Source organism: Musca autumnalis, unplaced genomic scaffold (genome assembly GCF_047663935.1).
Source record: "Musca autumnalis isolate F117 unplaced genomic scaffold, ASM4766393v1 scaffold_3, whole genome shotgun sequence".
Lineage (NCBI taxonomy): Eukaryota > Metazoa > Arthropoda > Insecta > Diptera > Muscidae > Musca > Musca autumnalis.
This window is the reverse complement of record NW_027411866.1, coordinates 111,857,202-111,873,937: the sequence shown is the minus strand read 5'-3', so window position 1 is coordinate 111,873,937 and position 16,736 is coordinate 111,857,202. Positions and strand designations below refer to the sequence as shown.

Here is a 16,736-nt window from a genome sequence, read left to right as displayed (position 1 = left end):
TAACTTAAAATTTATTTTACAAACTTAAATTGCATATGGATTGAACTGAACTGGCAGAGAAAAAGTTTTTTTTTCTGGGGTGTTATATGAAGAAACAAAAAAAAACAAAAACAAATAAAATAAATGCAAATGAAGTTGTAAGCCAAGAAAATCTTGAACCACAAAAACTTCATACTAAACCAACCAACTATCACCAAAGGTCAGGTGAAAACCCAAAAGAACGGAATAAGTAAATTGAAACAAGCAAAAAATAGCGGCTCATAATGAAAATCTGGAAGGTCCACTCGCACACAAAAAACGGTGTTACAGCTACGTTTTTTTGGTCTATGAATATTTTAAGGATATTAAAAAATAGATAAGGCAACGGCAACCAACGATGCGAACATGGAGCCAAACATGAGCAGAAAAAATAAGATACTAAAATCTTCTAACAAAAAAACTTAATATCTTTAAACCTATTTGCCCAGAGAAGATTAACAAAGTGAAATTATTTTTGTTTTCTTTTCATAGTTCATTTAGTTTTACTTTTTCGTTATTTAAATTTGTTTTTATTTTTTGCCATGCCCTTTTATTTTCCTTTGCATTCCTATCAGTTGGCAGTTTATCTATACACCTACATTTTGTATTTTTACCTGAATATTTCAATGGACTTGTCATTAATTCCCCTTGTCATCTTTACCTTCAATAACCTTTGTTGTTATTGTTTGCCTACCTCCTCCATATTGCTAATCATTGCCCATATTCTCCTTCCTCTTTTTTCGCCGTCAATCATTATGTGAATTGTACTGTGAAAGTCAAGTTTTTTGTCTTAAAGCAAATCGACAACAAAAAACAACAATTGCATTTCGACAAAATTGTTGTTTAAAAATATATTATAAATATTTATGTACCTTACTACAGACTTAAACAGTTTTTTAACTATATTTTATATTTATTTATTATTATTTACTAAAAAATTTCAGTTTTGTTGTATTACATTGACATTATTATACCCTCAGCATTTATACTAACGAGGGTATATACACGAACAAAATTTGCCTCATCGAAAAATGGTTTTAGACCCCAAGTATGTTTGGAAGAAATCAGTTTCAGAAAATTTGCCCATGTCAATCCGTCTGTCTGGCTGGAACGCACGATAACTCTGGAACGGATTAACTGAGTTTAACCTTAACCACTTAGCGCTGAGAATTTTTTTGCAAGAAAACTTAAAATTGTATATGAAAATTATATTTTTGAGACTTTTTAAGCATTTTTTATTAAATAACTTTTTTCCCCTAAAACGTATAGTTTTCCTGCAATCGGGCCTTCTTTTCAAAGTCCCGAAAACGTTGAAGGGTAATATACATAGTTGTATTCTTACATGCCAATCCCTTGGTTTTGGATTGAGAAAATACTCTTACTATACTCCTAACAAACTCCAGACTTTATATGAATGTAACATTTATAATTAAATTTTTATCGCATATTTAATTTTTTCATCAAAAGTCGAAAATGACAAAAAGTCGATTTTTTGAATTGCTTGCGTTTTAGGCCAATTGCGTGGAGATGCATAGGCAAAATAAAGCTTTATGAGCATGGAATGACAGATAACAGACAATACTATAAGAAAATGCAAAAACCCCACAAAAATGTGCGAAAATATCCAAGTTTTACGTACATTTTTGCAACCATTTTTGGTAGCGTTTAAACGACCTGTGGCTTTAAGTGGGTTAATTTCGAAGATGGGCCATATCTGGTCCGAAAGCTGTAAAAACTCGCTATGGCACAATGTGTAGTGGATGGAGCGAAAGAAAGGATAAACCAATTCGATCCTAAATTTGGCAGTCGTAACATTTTTCGCAAACTTAAATCAAGCTCTAAGATGGGCCATATCGGTCCACTCCTTTGGGTACCTCTCCCACAACACTTCAAAACTTTCTCTAATATAGTGCGCACGATAATTCTCGAAGGGAGTAACAGATTGGGCGTAATTGGACATCGTGATATTTCAACGAGACATAGATCAGGTTATAATATAGACTATATATGTCAACTCCTTCGGGTACCTCCCACACAAAATTTTGGAAAATGCAGTTTAGGATCTCCTCTCGAATCATTTTAATTTTTGTTACTCGCTGCCCCCATTACGACGGTACACGATTCTCAGAGGCAACTCCATACTTCCTGAAAAAGTGGCCTGAGAGCTGTAAAAATCCTCTATGGCACCATGTGAAGTGGGTGAAACGCACGCTAACTCTCGAAGACGGTAACCGGTTAGATCAGGTTATAACATGGACCTCCCACAAAAAATTTCGGAAAAGTGCAGTTTAAGTCCTCTTCACGAATTGTTTTGGGTTTTGTTGTAACAGCTTGTATTCGCTGCTCCCATTACGACGGTATAAGTTTTTTCAGGGCCAAGTCCATACTTCCTGAGAAAATACTTTGGACACAGTAATATTTTTACGAGGCATAGATCATATAACATGGACAATATGTGTCAACTCCTTCGGGTACCTCCCACACAAAATTTCGGAAAAGTGCAGTTTAGGACCTCCTCTTAAATCGTTTTGATTTTTCTTGCAACGGGTTGCACTCAAGGCCCCTATTACGATGGTACAAGTTTTTTGATTTTCAAGTCCATACTTCTTGAGAAAATTACCCGAAAGTTGTAAAAAATTCCTACGGCCAGCATGTGTAGTGGCTGTTGTGCACGACAATTCTCGAACCGAATACTGTGTTGGTCCACACTTTGCATATAGTAATACTTCTTCGGATATTAGATAAAATTCGAAGGTGCTGCCTATAGGTCCGGTACCTCCCCGCTAAAAGTTAGAAAATATTCCCTAAAATGGTACGCGCGATATCTCATATTAGGAGCAAACGATTTGATCAAAACTTTGCATCCCAAAATATTGTGCCCAAACTTAGTTTATGTTCAAAAGTGGGCCCTATCTGTTCACTCCTTGGGGTACCACCCACACAAATGTTGACGTATGGGGCTTTGACCTGATAAATAATATACATATGTCCCATGCGACGAACTAAAAAAATATTTCCAACTCTTCCGCTCAATTAATTTAAATTTTTTATTGTTTCTGAGTCTGGAGTATTACCCCAATGGCGTAAACTTCATCATTGCTTTCTGTTACAGAGAGTAATGTTTTTCAAAACGAGCTGACAGTGTTGCAAAATTTTACTGATCGCTACCAATATCATGATTTCATCCCGGCGAAGGGAATCATCAATTGGCTTTTCAGCTTTTTGAAATTATGCTTTTATAGCGAAAAACCGAACTAATACTAGACACTTAAAGAGTTAGGGCTTTCGCTAAAAAAGTAATTATTTCAAAAAGCTGAAAAGTCATTTTAGTCATTCAAGACTACTTATTTTGTTACAGCCAGATACTATTTGGAGGTCGGAATCGACAATAAACTTTCATTTACCACGTCTTTTTTCCTTGATGTACAGGAATGAAATGAAGTCTTTGGGTTCCAAGTCAGTGCTGTACGCGGATGCCCCATCGATTCTACGTTTTGTCCGGTCAAAAATGCGCTGGATTGAATCGATGTGTGAGACCTCACATTGTCATGCGTATCTCTTGTTCGTTTTTCGATTTTCTCCGGAGACTTCAGGCAAACAAATGGTAGTGTACCACTCAGAATTAACCGTCCTATGTTCCTCAAGCCGTATACTAGCCACATGGTCAGTTAAGCCCAAGAAACAGGCGACCATTTGCTGCAAAGTGTTTCTTCCATGAACAATTTTCGTGGGATTTGGCTCGTCTTCGAAGACCCTCACCGTCTATTGCTGTTTTGTTTCGGGCTCATACGCATAGATCCAAGATTCGTCATCTTGGACGATCTTTTAAACGCCGTTTGAAGTACCGCGATCGCATTTATTCACAATACCTTTGCACAAAGCAACAAAAACCCCTTTTTTAGCGATTGTCAAATTGTGCTGGATCTAACGAGAAAAAAATCATTTTTGCAGTCAAGTGTTGGTGGAAGAAATGTCATTTCATGTCACGCACGGCTTATTACTATAGGTTATTTGGTCTGTTTTTGAGGCAAAAATTAATAACCGTGGAATTATCGGGGTTTTATACATTTTTAATGACTTCTATACAAAAGAGGACTAAAACAAAGATTCATATAGTAGAATTCGGTTATCTCGGACATCGGGTATAAGAAACTACGTTTATAACGAACAAAGTTTTTCGTGCCCATATAAATTTCCTTAAGATTTGCAAACACACCCAATCTCTTAAAACGACCACGATTATAACGAACAAAAAATTGCGTCCCTCTATTAGAATATAGCCGAATATAACGAACAAATTTTGTTGTTCTTATCGCCTATTCTTATTTTACCTATTTCATTCATTCCAACGCAATGGACGCGGTTAAAACGAAAACATGGTTATAATCATTGACATATTAAAACAAGTAAGAAAAGTCTATAGTCGGACGGAGCCGACCATGGGATACCCTATACCACTATCCCTGGACAATCGCTCTCCACGGAACTTCTTTTCAATGATTGTGAAAATTTAATTATCAAATATCAGGGATGTAATGTATAATACTTATGACCAAAACCAAAAAGTTATCTAGCATGACAAAGCCATTTTTGTAGCAGGAAAGGAAAATTTAGTTCACACAAACTAAAATGTAATGAAACCCACTTATGTGGTACTACTACTTCCGTTGTTTAACCGCTACGTTATTGAAATTTTTACCAATTTCACACAAAAGTTTCAGTCCATTTAACACGCTAAGTATTATCTGATCTTCACGTTGGTTTGTACGCTTCTTCTTCATCATAAACTCAAACTTTGTTTAAAATTTTGCAGGTTATTATTTTGACCTACAGAGCCGCTACAAAATTGGTTAAAAATTTGTTTTTGGTCCATTTCATCCCCTGAACATTTCACGATCATCACCAAAAACAAATCATTTCTATTCTGGCCCGAACCCAACCTCCTTAAAAAACTCGTTACAATCGGTCCATAATTGCGGCCTTAAGCTTGTTTACAATTTTAATGGACGGACACACATCGCTAAATCGCTTTATCTCGTCGAGATATGAATTTCGGCATGCCAAATAAGGGGTCTAGGACGAATATTTCGTGGTGTTACATAAACTTGTGGAGAGACAATAAGTATCATGGGATAAAAATGTGGTTCTCTACACAGAACCCATTATGTATTAGGCACTAGGCCCGTTATCTAGCAAACACTTTATTGCAGTTTACTTCAGAGGAAAGGTCAGTAGTTTTTTTCCATATGTAGGCTACTTTGCGAAATATATATGTCCTCAAGGAATTAAAATATCGACCAAAAATAAAATTTTTATATTTTTCATACAAAAGTAATGGTCCATTTCACCCGCTAAAGAATATCAGATCATCATTCAAAATTGTACTCATCTTTTTCGACCTATACTCTTACCCGGTGCAAAACTTCGTGACTATTGATGTATAATTGCGACTTCTAGCGAGTTTATTATTACACTACAAATAAATAACGGAATATATTAGGATGAAACTCTGTTATCTGATCATGCACACCAACATAATTGGCATCAATTGAAAGGTCAAGCGTTCCACTTTCAAGTATATATCACTTGTCCGGAATGTCACTTCCAGGAATTAAGATATAAGCTGTATATTAAAAATTTTCACAATTTTCACACAAAAGTTTTGGTCCATTTAACCCTCTAAATATTATCCGATCGCCATCTCAAATTGCAAGCTTCTCCTTTGTGATATACTCTTACCTTATTTAAAATTACGCGTTGATCGGACTATTATTGAGACCTACAGAGCCGCCAGAAAATTGGATAAATATTATGTTTTTGGTCCATTTCGCCCACTAAATATTTCACGATCATCACCAATAAGAATAGGATCTATTCTGATCTGAACCCGACCTCCATACAAAATTTCGTGACGATCGGTCCATAATTGCGGCCTGGAGCGTGTTTACAATTTATAATGGACAGACGGACGGACGGACGGACGGACGGACAGACACACATCTCAAAATCGCTTTATCTCGTCGAGATATGAAGATTGGTATACCACATTGGGGGTCTCCGACGAATATTTCGCGGTGTTACATGAATTTTTACCAAAACAAGCTTATAATACCCTTTTCCACATTGTGGTATAGGGTATAAAAACAAAATATTTTTTCTGCAAGTGATATAACTCACAAAACGAAAAAATAGCAACTTGGTATATTATGTAGTTGATTCAATTCAAACCCTTTTCTGAAGATATTTCCGATGATAGAATAACAGACAAGGTCACGTAGATACATGCTTGGTTTTGTCTCCGATTAGAGCCACATCCCCTTTAGCAGATTCTGTTTGACGCTATAAATGTGCCTGTTACTCATTTTACTGATCGACCCATGATGTTATTGACGTCAGTATAAGCGAGTAACATTTGACTGTTTGTTTACATTGTGCCATTTCTGTAAGCATTTGCATCTCGTATAACCCATGACGAAATTAAAAGAACAACTTGAAGAATTTTGGACCAAAATTGAGTTGTTGTTGTGCTACTTACGTGATCTGGTAAATAGATCTTGGTGTAACCTTTTGCTGCAAGATGATGAAGAGGTCACACGAAAGGTTCTCTCCTTGTATGAAATCGATTTTAGTACTAAACTGTTCGGAGAAATTGTTTTTCTATTTTAACTGAGGATCGTATATCTCATAATGTTGAATAAGCTTTGAATGAATACCACATTCAGACATGGATTGGAAAACCTTTGGTCGACAAAAAATGGTAATTGTCCATCTGCAACTCTTTAGACTTTTCCAGCACAAGGTACACAAGTTTGGCAAATGGTGGTATAAAACCGCATTGATATGGCCCAATTACTTCATTGACCCTAGGCTTTAGTCGTCCACACACAATATCAGACACATTACCTTATATGCAATAGGCTACAGACTTATGCCCCTATAATTTGAACACCCGCCCTTATAAACTTTCTTGTGAACGGGACATGTGATGTTCATGTTCCCCAGCAAAAATTCCATTACAATATAATCGGTTTTAATATCCTCCATCATAATATGGAGGGTATAACTAAATTTGTCATTCCATTTGTAACACATTGAAATATTCGAAGTCGAAATAGCCATGTCCGTATGTCTGTTGAATTCAAGATATAGGCCGCAAATTTTTAAGATAGAGCTTTGTAATTTTGTATAGAAGTTTCTATTACTCCTAGGATGTTTGGTATTAAAAATGGGCTACATCGGTCCTCGTTTTGATAGAACCCCCATAGAACGGCACCTCCCGATTTTCGGTATTTTAAAAGTTTTAGCTTCATAATCACACCGAAATAGCTGAAATTCGGTACTTAGTCATCGTTGGGGGTATAAATTTGAATTTGTCGGTATACCTCCAGATTTTCGGCATTTCAAAGTTTGTAGCCGCACCGAAATGGCTGAAATTTGATATTTACTATTCGTTGGGGGTATAAAACTTCCCACCTGAAATTTATCGATATAGGTCCTCGTCTTCATATAGGCCCCATAGAATGGTATCTCCCGATTTTCGATATTTTGATGTTCTGTCCTCAATATCCTTCCGAAATGGTATTTAGTCTTTATTAAGGGTATAATAAAACTTCCAACCTGAAATTTATCGATAAAGGCCTTCGTCTTTATACAGCCCCCATAGAATGGTACCTCCCGATTTTCGGTATTTTGAAGGTTGTGACCTAAATTTCCTAGGGGAAATTACTGAATTTAGTCCTCGTTGGCGTTATAAAAATACTAACCACCAAAAATCGTCCACATAGGTCCATGTTTTTGTATAGCCCCTAAAAGGTACCTCCCGTTTTAGGTATTTTCAAGGTTATAGCCTCAATATCCCTCCTCAATAGCCCGCCTCAATATCCTCAAAATACCGAAAATTGCGAGGAACCGTTCTAGGGGCTATACTAAAACATGGACCTATGTGGACGATTTCAGGCGGAGGAGTTTCCGGACCTCTGAGAACTTCAAATGTCAAATTACAGTTCGGTTAAAAATTGTAAGTGAAATCCTCAAAATACCGAAAACTGCTATGTACCGTTCTATGTGAACGATTTTTGGGGGGAGAAGTTTCGGGACCTCCGAAAAATAGTAGCTAAACTACTCAAAATACCGAAAATCGGCGTGTACCGTTATATGAGGGCTACACAAAAAACATGGACCTATGTTGACGATTTTCGATGAAGACCACTAAGAACCTTAACTTTCTAATTACAGCTAGTTCGGTCAAACAATTTAGCGGACCTATCTAGGCAATTTTTAGTGGAGAAGTTTTTTGGTCATTGAGAACCTCAAATGTCAAACATCAGCTAATTCGGTCAGAAAATGTAGCTAGAAGCTTCAAAATACCTTAAATCGGGAGGTAACGTTATGTGGCGCCTATATCAAAACGTGGAACTATCTCCACCACTTTTGGTGCAGAAGTTTTTTGACCTCTCCAACTCCACATTGGGCGGAAAATGTAGTTAAAATCCTCAAAATACCTTAAAACGGATGGTACTGTTATATGGGGGCTATACCCAAACATGGGCCTATCTAGGCAATTTTTAGTGGAGAAGTTTTTTGGTCATTGAGAACCTCAAATGTCAAACTTCAGCTAATTCAGTAAGAAAATGTAGCTAAAGGCCTCAAAATACTTTTAATCGGGAGATACCGTTATATAGGGCATATAACAAAACGTGGACCTATATCCACCATTTATGGTGCAGACGTTTTTTGACCTCTCCAAATGTCACATTTGCGGAAAATGTACCTTAAATCCTCAAAATACCCTAAAAGCGGATGGTACTGTTATATGGTGCTATAAAGAAACGTGGACCTATATAGCCTATCTTCGAACTTGACCTGCCTATGGAAAAAAGACACTAGGGTGCAAAATTTTAGCGCTCTATCTCAATTATTGCGGACGCCAGAGTGCTTGATCACAACAGACGGGCGGACAGAGGCACATGGACATAGATCGTCTTAGAATTTTATCCTGGTCAAGAATATGTATACTTTATATGGTCGCAAATAATTAGTTCGATGTGTTACAAACAGAAAAACAAACTTAATAAACCCTCCATACAAAAATGTCAAAAAACATTTGCCATTTACAGATTTTTTAATACTATACGGACACCGACACTATTGCGTATACTTACTACAGTGACATACAGTAAACTCATACGTCACCATGGGCAATTAACACATACGGGTCATTATTATTTGTTATTGGTTTCTTTAACATAAAAAAGCAAAAAATACATCATGGGCTTTAAAAACATAAATTTCACATTAAAAGTAAATGGTAGTCCCAATTTAAGTTTTAAGATAATAAGCAGGCTATAAATCGGTTTGAAAAATCCAACCAATAAAAAAAGGAAACTTATAATTGTGATCAATATTTACCCAAGTTTTATAGAGCCGAGTGGGATTGATATATTTATTTTAATTTATAATTGATTTAGCTTTTATTTAATATAATTTATGTGTTGTTGTTTTTTATTGTATCATGTTTTTATAAGTGTCTAAACCATATTTATTGCTCCAGACATTGTTAATCAAATAATATGGCGATAAAACAATGCGATCATTAGAATATACATTTTTAGAAAAATCAACTAAATGTGTTTTTTTTTTTTTGTATATCATTATACAGATAGTAAGCTTGTCATATCTAATTGTATTTTTTATATTTTTTATTTAATTTCTTTTTTAAATATCTCGGTGTATTTAATTCATCAATAAAACAGAACTAAAACTAGCATTCAGCATTTTCTTAAAATTTTATTTGTATCATCTCTGTGTGGATACAATGTCGATATTGAAAAAAAAACAAACACAAAACAGCATGAGCAAATAAAATATATGACCAATAATATATCAACAACAAAAATCAATAGATATATTTGTTTATTTTTATTTATTTATTTTTTCTTTTTTTTTTTTTGGTAGCAATATTTAATATTTACAATTGTACAAACAACAAAACCACATTTGACAGCATTTATTCCAGATAATAAAATAGGAAATTGTTAGGATTACTTGCCATCATTCATTTCAAATACAAACTTTTAAAGCAGAAATTACAAAAAAACAACAACTTGTAGCAGATGTGATAACATTTAATTAAAGAGAAAATACATATCTAGAGATATGTATGTACATATATACATATTTAAATAAATTCAATTTAAAGATCATGTATGACATCAATATAAAACAAGTAAGAACGGCGTTAAGTTCGGTCGGGCCGAACTTTTTATACTAAGCTATTTCTCTTTATTAAGTATAATTCCTTGGAGGATTTTCTGTGTGGAGGTTTTCTACCCATCGAAATTTCAAAATACCAAGTTACATTCACTTCGTAGGGGAAATGTAGTAACACTCTTTAAGATAGCTCATCATTTTTCTTTTTATCCTCTAACTAAACGTAATACCAAATTACAGCAATCTTGGCTCAAAAATGTAACAAAAACCTCTCGAAATATATAAAATTGGGTAATAGTTGTCCATGGGGGTTAGACTAAAACCTATACATGTGTATGTAGAATGTTTTTTGTGAGTAACAGCCAATTTGGTAGGAAAATGTGACTAAAATCTTCACAAAAAAGCACACACACACATTGGGCTGTACATTTACCTGGGGCCTATGGCAAAAGGAGAAATTGCTGTCTAATTTTTTGCAAGGAATGTTTTGCAACCTGTCTAAAACTATCAAAATATCGAAAATCCGCGAGTGCCGTTTTATTGGTGCTATATTAAGACATATAACGATAAATTTCTGGTGGAAAGTTTTATATCTCCAACGAAGATTAAACACCAAATTTTAGCCGTTTCACTGGGATATTGAGGCCACAACCTTCAAAATAACGAAAATCGGGAGGTGCCGTCATATGGAGGTTATATGAAGGCGTGGACCTATACTGACAAATTTCAGGTGGAAAGTTTAATACACCCAAAAATAGACTAAATACCACACGGTGTGCCGTAACCAAATTTAAATGGAAGGTGCTTACACCTGGGAAGTTTTTGCAGATTCTGAAACTACAATGCTCATAGATGAGAAATATCAAGAAACAAAAAACTCGCCGGAGGGATTTTCAAATAAATCGCGATTTTAGTTCACATTTTTAAGGGTTCTTTAGGTTTTCACGATTTTGCTTGGAAACTGCGATTCCTATGTAAATGGGCCTACAAAAAATATTGTAGCTGTGAAAATTCTCCACATGATTGACCTTCATGATATTTTCGTAGGTTTTACCGTTTTTGAGGTATAGAAGTTCAAATTGAGACAATGCACTGACTGTATCGCCTCCTTATAAAAAAATATCATGCTCAGTGCGCCTTAACTAACATTCCCACGGCAGCGGGGTCTTTCGTACAGGATTGACCCTAAACCATAGTGTTTCGGTCAGGGGCTGCCAAACCAGCATCAAACAACCACAACAATTGAATGTCATATGTTGACCACATGTAACCCTAAAGTCCTTCTGCGATTGTTTGAGCTTTCCCATATTTCTATTTCTAAACAACTCAGTGGGCGCCCTCACTATACTGTCTTTGCAAAGAAGTCTGAACGTGTTTTTTATCATCCTTCCTTTTCTCCCGATATCTTTCTCGTGTTGCCACTGATTAGAGAGAAATTATAAATTCAGAATTTTTCTCTGTCGTACCATAGAGTATTGAGAAGAGGAGTGTATCGGATGTCTGGGTTTTGATCCGAGAATGCACCATCGGTATCATAACATGATCAGTGTGGTTTCTTATGGGTTGATTTGGTGACAGTCAAGTTTTGTATCCGGAATAAATAGTAAGGACCCATATCATTGGACTAATATGAATCGGAATGCACTTATTAAAACTTCTATCGGATATAGGTAAGGTTCCAATATGGACTCAATCGGTCCAATCCTTCGGGTACTTTTCACATACAATTTCGGAAAAGTGCACGTCAGGAACTGCTCTCGAATAGCTTTGATTTTTGTTGTAACAACTTGTATTCGCTGCCCCCATTTCGACGGTTACAAGTTTTATCAGGAAAGGTGTAAAAATCCCTATGGCATCATGCGTACGACAACTCTCGAACGGATCAGCCAATTCAGTCCAAAATATAACGGTACCTCCCGATTGAGACCATCACCTTCAAAATACCGAAAATCGGGAGGTACAGTTCTGTGGGGCCTATACCGAAAAAATGCAAGTGGAAAGTTTTATACTCCCATCGAAGACTAAATACTTAATTTCAGCATTTCAGTGGGATATTTAGGCCACAGCCTTCAAAATACCGAAAACCGGGGGTACCGTTCTATGGGGCCAAATTTCTGGTGGAAAGTTTTATACTCCCATCGAAGACTAAATACCAAATGTCGCCGATTTCAATGGGAAAATTGAGGGCACAACCTCCAAAATAACGAAAATCGAGGGTACTGTTCTATGGGGCCTATATGAAGACGTGGATATTTACCGAAAAATTTCAGGTGGAAAGTTTTATACTCACAACAAAGGCTAAAAACAAGTTTCAGCCGTTTCGGTAGAATAATGAGTCCGCAACCATCAAAATACTGAAAATCAAGAGGTACGCTTCTATTGGAGCTATATGAAGACGTGGACCTATACCAGTAATTATCTTCTGGAATATTGTATAACCTTAAACATTTTCTTTAGTCCAATTTCGATAGAACTTGTGGTTTCCAAGCAAAGTTGTGAAAACCTAAAAAACCCTACAAATGTCAATTTGAATCGCGATTTATTTAAAAAACGCTCCGGCAATTTTTTTTTTTTTTTTTTTTTTTTTTTTTGTTTTTGATTTTCTCATCTATGAACATTGTAGTTTCAGAATCCGTAAAAACTTCCTAGGTGTAAGCACCTTCCATTGAAAATTGGTTCAGGAGCACCGTGACCCTTCTAATGGGGCTATATGAGGACGTGGACCTATACCGACAAATTTCAGGTGGAAAGTTTTATACCCCCAACGAATACTAAATAGCAAATGTCAGCCACGGTACGTTGTCTATTCTCGAAACCGTTGACACCATCTCGTTGCCTAATTGACAACGGCGTGATCACTTCGAACACAAATGGTGTTAATACACTATCAACAACGGATGCGATCAGTTTGACCACATGTGGTGTCATTTATCTCTGTGTGTAGGCCTGGTCTGGCGCCTTCTGACCACCATTTCCTATGAACAAATGACGTCGCTTGTGGATTGCACTTCAGTTCTTATTCTTTCCCCCAAATTCGCAACAGTTCTTATGGCACGGAATCCATATTTAACCGAAAAATGGAAGAAGAAGCAAGTAACGATGGACAATACGAGTACAACAAAATTTTGTTTAATTTTTTCCACTTCGAAACAAACAAAATCCAAAAATATTAAAATTGTAGATCAAATAGTTTTAGAAACAATAGTTCAGAAAATCCTGATTACCAAGATTAAATTGTTTCGTTGGCAACTTTATATTTCCTAAAATAATGACCATAACGCTATAAAACCCTTTCTTACAGTCATAAACTAAACTGACAACTGAAGAACTCTCGAAGGAAGTATGCGGTTGGGTCCAAATATTTTACATCGTAATATTTATTCCAATCTTACATAAACTGCGAAGATAAACTACATCGGTCTGCTCTTTTTGAGAGTTTCCACACAAAAGTTCGAAAACAAACGCTCAACTGCATTTTAAGGATTCATCTCGAATCGTTTTCAATCTTCACCGCAAGTTATCCTTGTGGTATGAATTACATCTATCAAATCCACTTCTACACATATACATACGTATGTATACATACATGTTCACATATGTATGTATGTATGAGCTTAGGAAAACATTTTATAACAACCAAAGTCTTTAGAAAACTCAAAAAGGAAACTTTTGTAATTTCTGCTTTAGAATAAAATAAAAATTTTGTAAATAAAATTATTATTAACTTTGTTTTTATCTTTTTAATTATTTTTATTAACAAGCAAAAGAGCTTTTTGCCTTAATTTATTAAAAAAAAAGGTTGTTAATTTTTTTTTATTAAAATTTTTTTTTTGTATTTTTTAATTTATGTACATTTTGTAATTTCTTGTGTGTTTTGTCTACAAAAATACCCTTGTTTCGTCCGATATTTATATATTTTTGTTGTTGTTGTTTAGTTTTAAGTCTTAGTTAAACCATTTAGTTTTGTCCATATTTGAAAACAAGTAAGAGTTGTTTGTAAAACCAAATTAAACCCCTTTTCAAAATGAACCCAACCAATAGTAAACCCTTTGAACAAACAAAACAACAATGTATTGTAATTTAGATCAGAACCAAATAATAAACTAGCATCATTACAATATAATTCACATAATAACATCACTCAACTCTATTGTTTTTTAATTTATTTATTTGTTTTTCTTTCACTTTTTTCGGCCCATAATCTACCTCTACCTCGTCTACCACCATCCATACTACTTATCCGAAAAAAATTAAAAAAATAAAAACAAATAAAACAACAACTCTACTACATCTACTACTTCTAATTGTCTAACATCAACTACAACAACAAAATTTATGATTCAACCTGACACCAATGCCATCTACCACATCTTGAAAAAAAACGAACCCAAAAATTAAAACTAAAAATTAATTAATTCATCAATCAACAACAAAAATTAATTGATTTGAATACCACACGAAAAAAAAAACAACAAAAAAAAACAAAACCCGGCAATGATTATCAACTATGAAAATTCTAACTGAATTGAAATCTTGTTGTTTGTATGTGTAATCGAACACATATGCGTGTATGTATGTGCGTGTGGCTGGATGTGCATATGTGGCGGCTATAACACCTAACCATGGAAAATAAATGAATTGTTGTTATGTGTGTGTGTTTGTGATGTTACGGAAAACGCCAATTGATTATCGAAATGAAATTGATATTGGAAATCACCACAAACGGAAAATCGAAATGAATGAATGAATCAAATTTCTTTCCTCCCCCCACAAACACCCAATCATCATCTATCAACCACCACAACATATCTACAAAACCGCCACAAAAACCCAAACCATCTCCAAACGAATGTGTTTTTGGCAAATTGAATTTTGTTAACAAAATTAAACAAAACACAGATTCCACGATGAAGAACACGCGAATTTACTAAACGCCATGTGGCTGACAGCCATAACATTTCTTTGTGTGGGCTATGGTGACATTGTGCCAAACACATACTGTGGACGTGGCATAACATTAACCTGCGGCATGGTGGTAAGTATCCAAAAAAAAACTCAAAAACAAAAAACCCCTCGAACATTACCGCAAATTCCAAAAAACAAAACATTAAACCGGAACTACCAAAACCGAAACCGTAACGTACTAACAAAACAAAACAAACAAAAAACGACAAGCCAACAACCAACACTGAATTGAATCGAACAAAACGCCATAAACCAAAGCCAACAATTTAAAATAACTCAATCTCTGAGTAATTAGATTGCAAAGAGTTGTTTGTTTGTTTTGCCGCTGCCACATTGTGTGTTTGTGTGGTCTAACGAAAGAGAGAGAGAGAGGAAAAAATGCACGCCAGAGGAGGAAGGCCGTAAGAGAGCGAATGTATGGATATTGTTTCTTAAGCGCCAATAAAACGGAAACGGAAACAAATCATGCGATAATGAAACTTTTTGACACCACACATTTCCCGTTTTAGTCAGGGAAAATCTTTTTTCTTCTTCTACATCACCTCCACCACTTCCTTCATTTCCTACTCCGTGATGTTGATGACAACAACGACTCAAGCCTTAACATGCTTTTGCATTGGCTAGTTTGATTGATGATGATGATGGTAAATCAGGAACAAACTTTCATTGGGTTCTTTCTTATTTAATTCTTTTTCCTCTGCAGTTCCTTCTTTGTTAACCTTTTTTCTAAAGGCGCCCAACAATGGCTGCTATAATAACCGCAACCGTACCAAATGACCCTTAACCGAAAAAATTAAAAGTATTATTTTATTATTGTCGTCCCCGCCGTGGTCGTTGTCGTCGCTGGTGTTATTGCTGTTGTCGCCAAAATCCATACTAAAAATAAAAAAATGATATTAATAACAACTTCTCACCTAACATAAATACATGGTTCTTCTTTTTTCTGTTGTTCTCTTTTTACCATGACATCCCTTCTCAGACCCCTAAACAATAACATAAAACAGAACAGTGTTAAAATTACCAAATAAAGTGTTAAAAAAATTGTTATTTTTTGGGTTTTTTGTGGTAAGATATTTCAAAACAGAGCTAAAAACGGTTGGTTTGTATTTTAAAAAATAAAATAAATAATTTTGTATTAAAGTAAATGAGAAAAACTCATCGTTGTAAACATATGGAGTAAACTAATAAAATAATTTTTTAATTGAAAAATATTGTTAAATCCTAAAAGAAGTCCAACAAGTTGCAAGTTCAGTTCAATCCATAGTAGCGGTAATTTAAACAATTTATTATTTATATTTTATTTAATAAATTATTATCAGTTAATTATAAATAATAATTACCATTTAATTATTTTAATTTTACTTTAAAACTTATTTTTCTTTGTAAAATAAGAACAAAATAAAAATAAAATAAAAAAAAACTAAATAAAAATATGATAAAACTTTATATAAGATTTCTGAAATATTTCCAATGCAAAAAGAACATTAAAGGCGGGTTGGAATTTAATTTAAAAACAAGTAAAAAATCGTTGTATACCCTCCACC

The 16,736-nt window shown here is 34.8% G+C and overlaps 1 protein-coding gene across 50 annotated transcripts in view; it reads left to right on the top strand.

The window, feature by feature from the left end:
• Window positions 1–16,736, top strand: part of SK (small conductance calcium-activated potassium channel) — an 877,735-nt gene that overhangs the window by 770,999 nt on the left and 90,000 nt on the right. For 13 of the 50 annotated variants that reach the window (XM_073973810.1, XM_073973806.1, XM_073973802.1 and 10 more), the window contains one exon: window positions 15,127–15,262. The exons of the other annotated variants lie outside the window; for them this stretch is intronic. In XM_073973810.1, coding sequence (XP_073829911.1) covers window positions 15,127–15,262 — 136 coding nt within the window. The remainder of the gene's footprint in view (window positions 1–15,126; window positions 15,263–16,736) is intronic. 50 annotated transcript variants of the gene reach the window in all.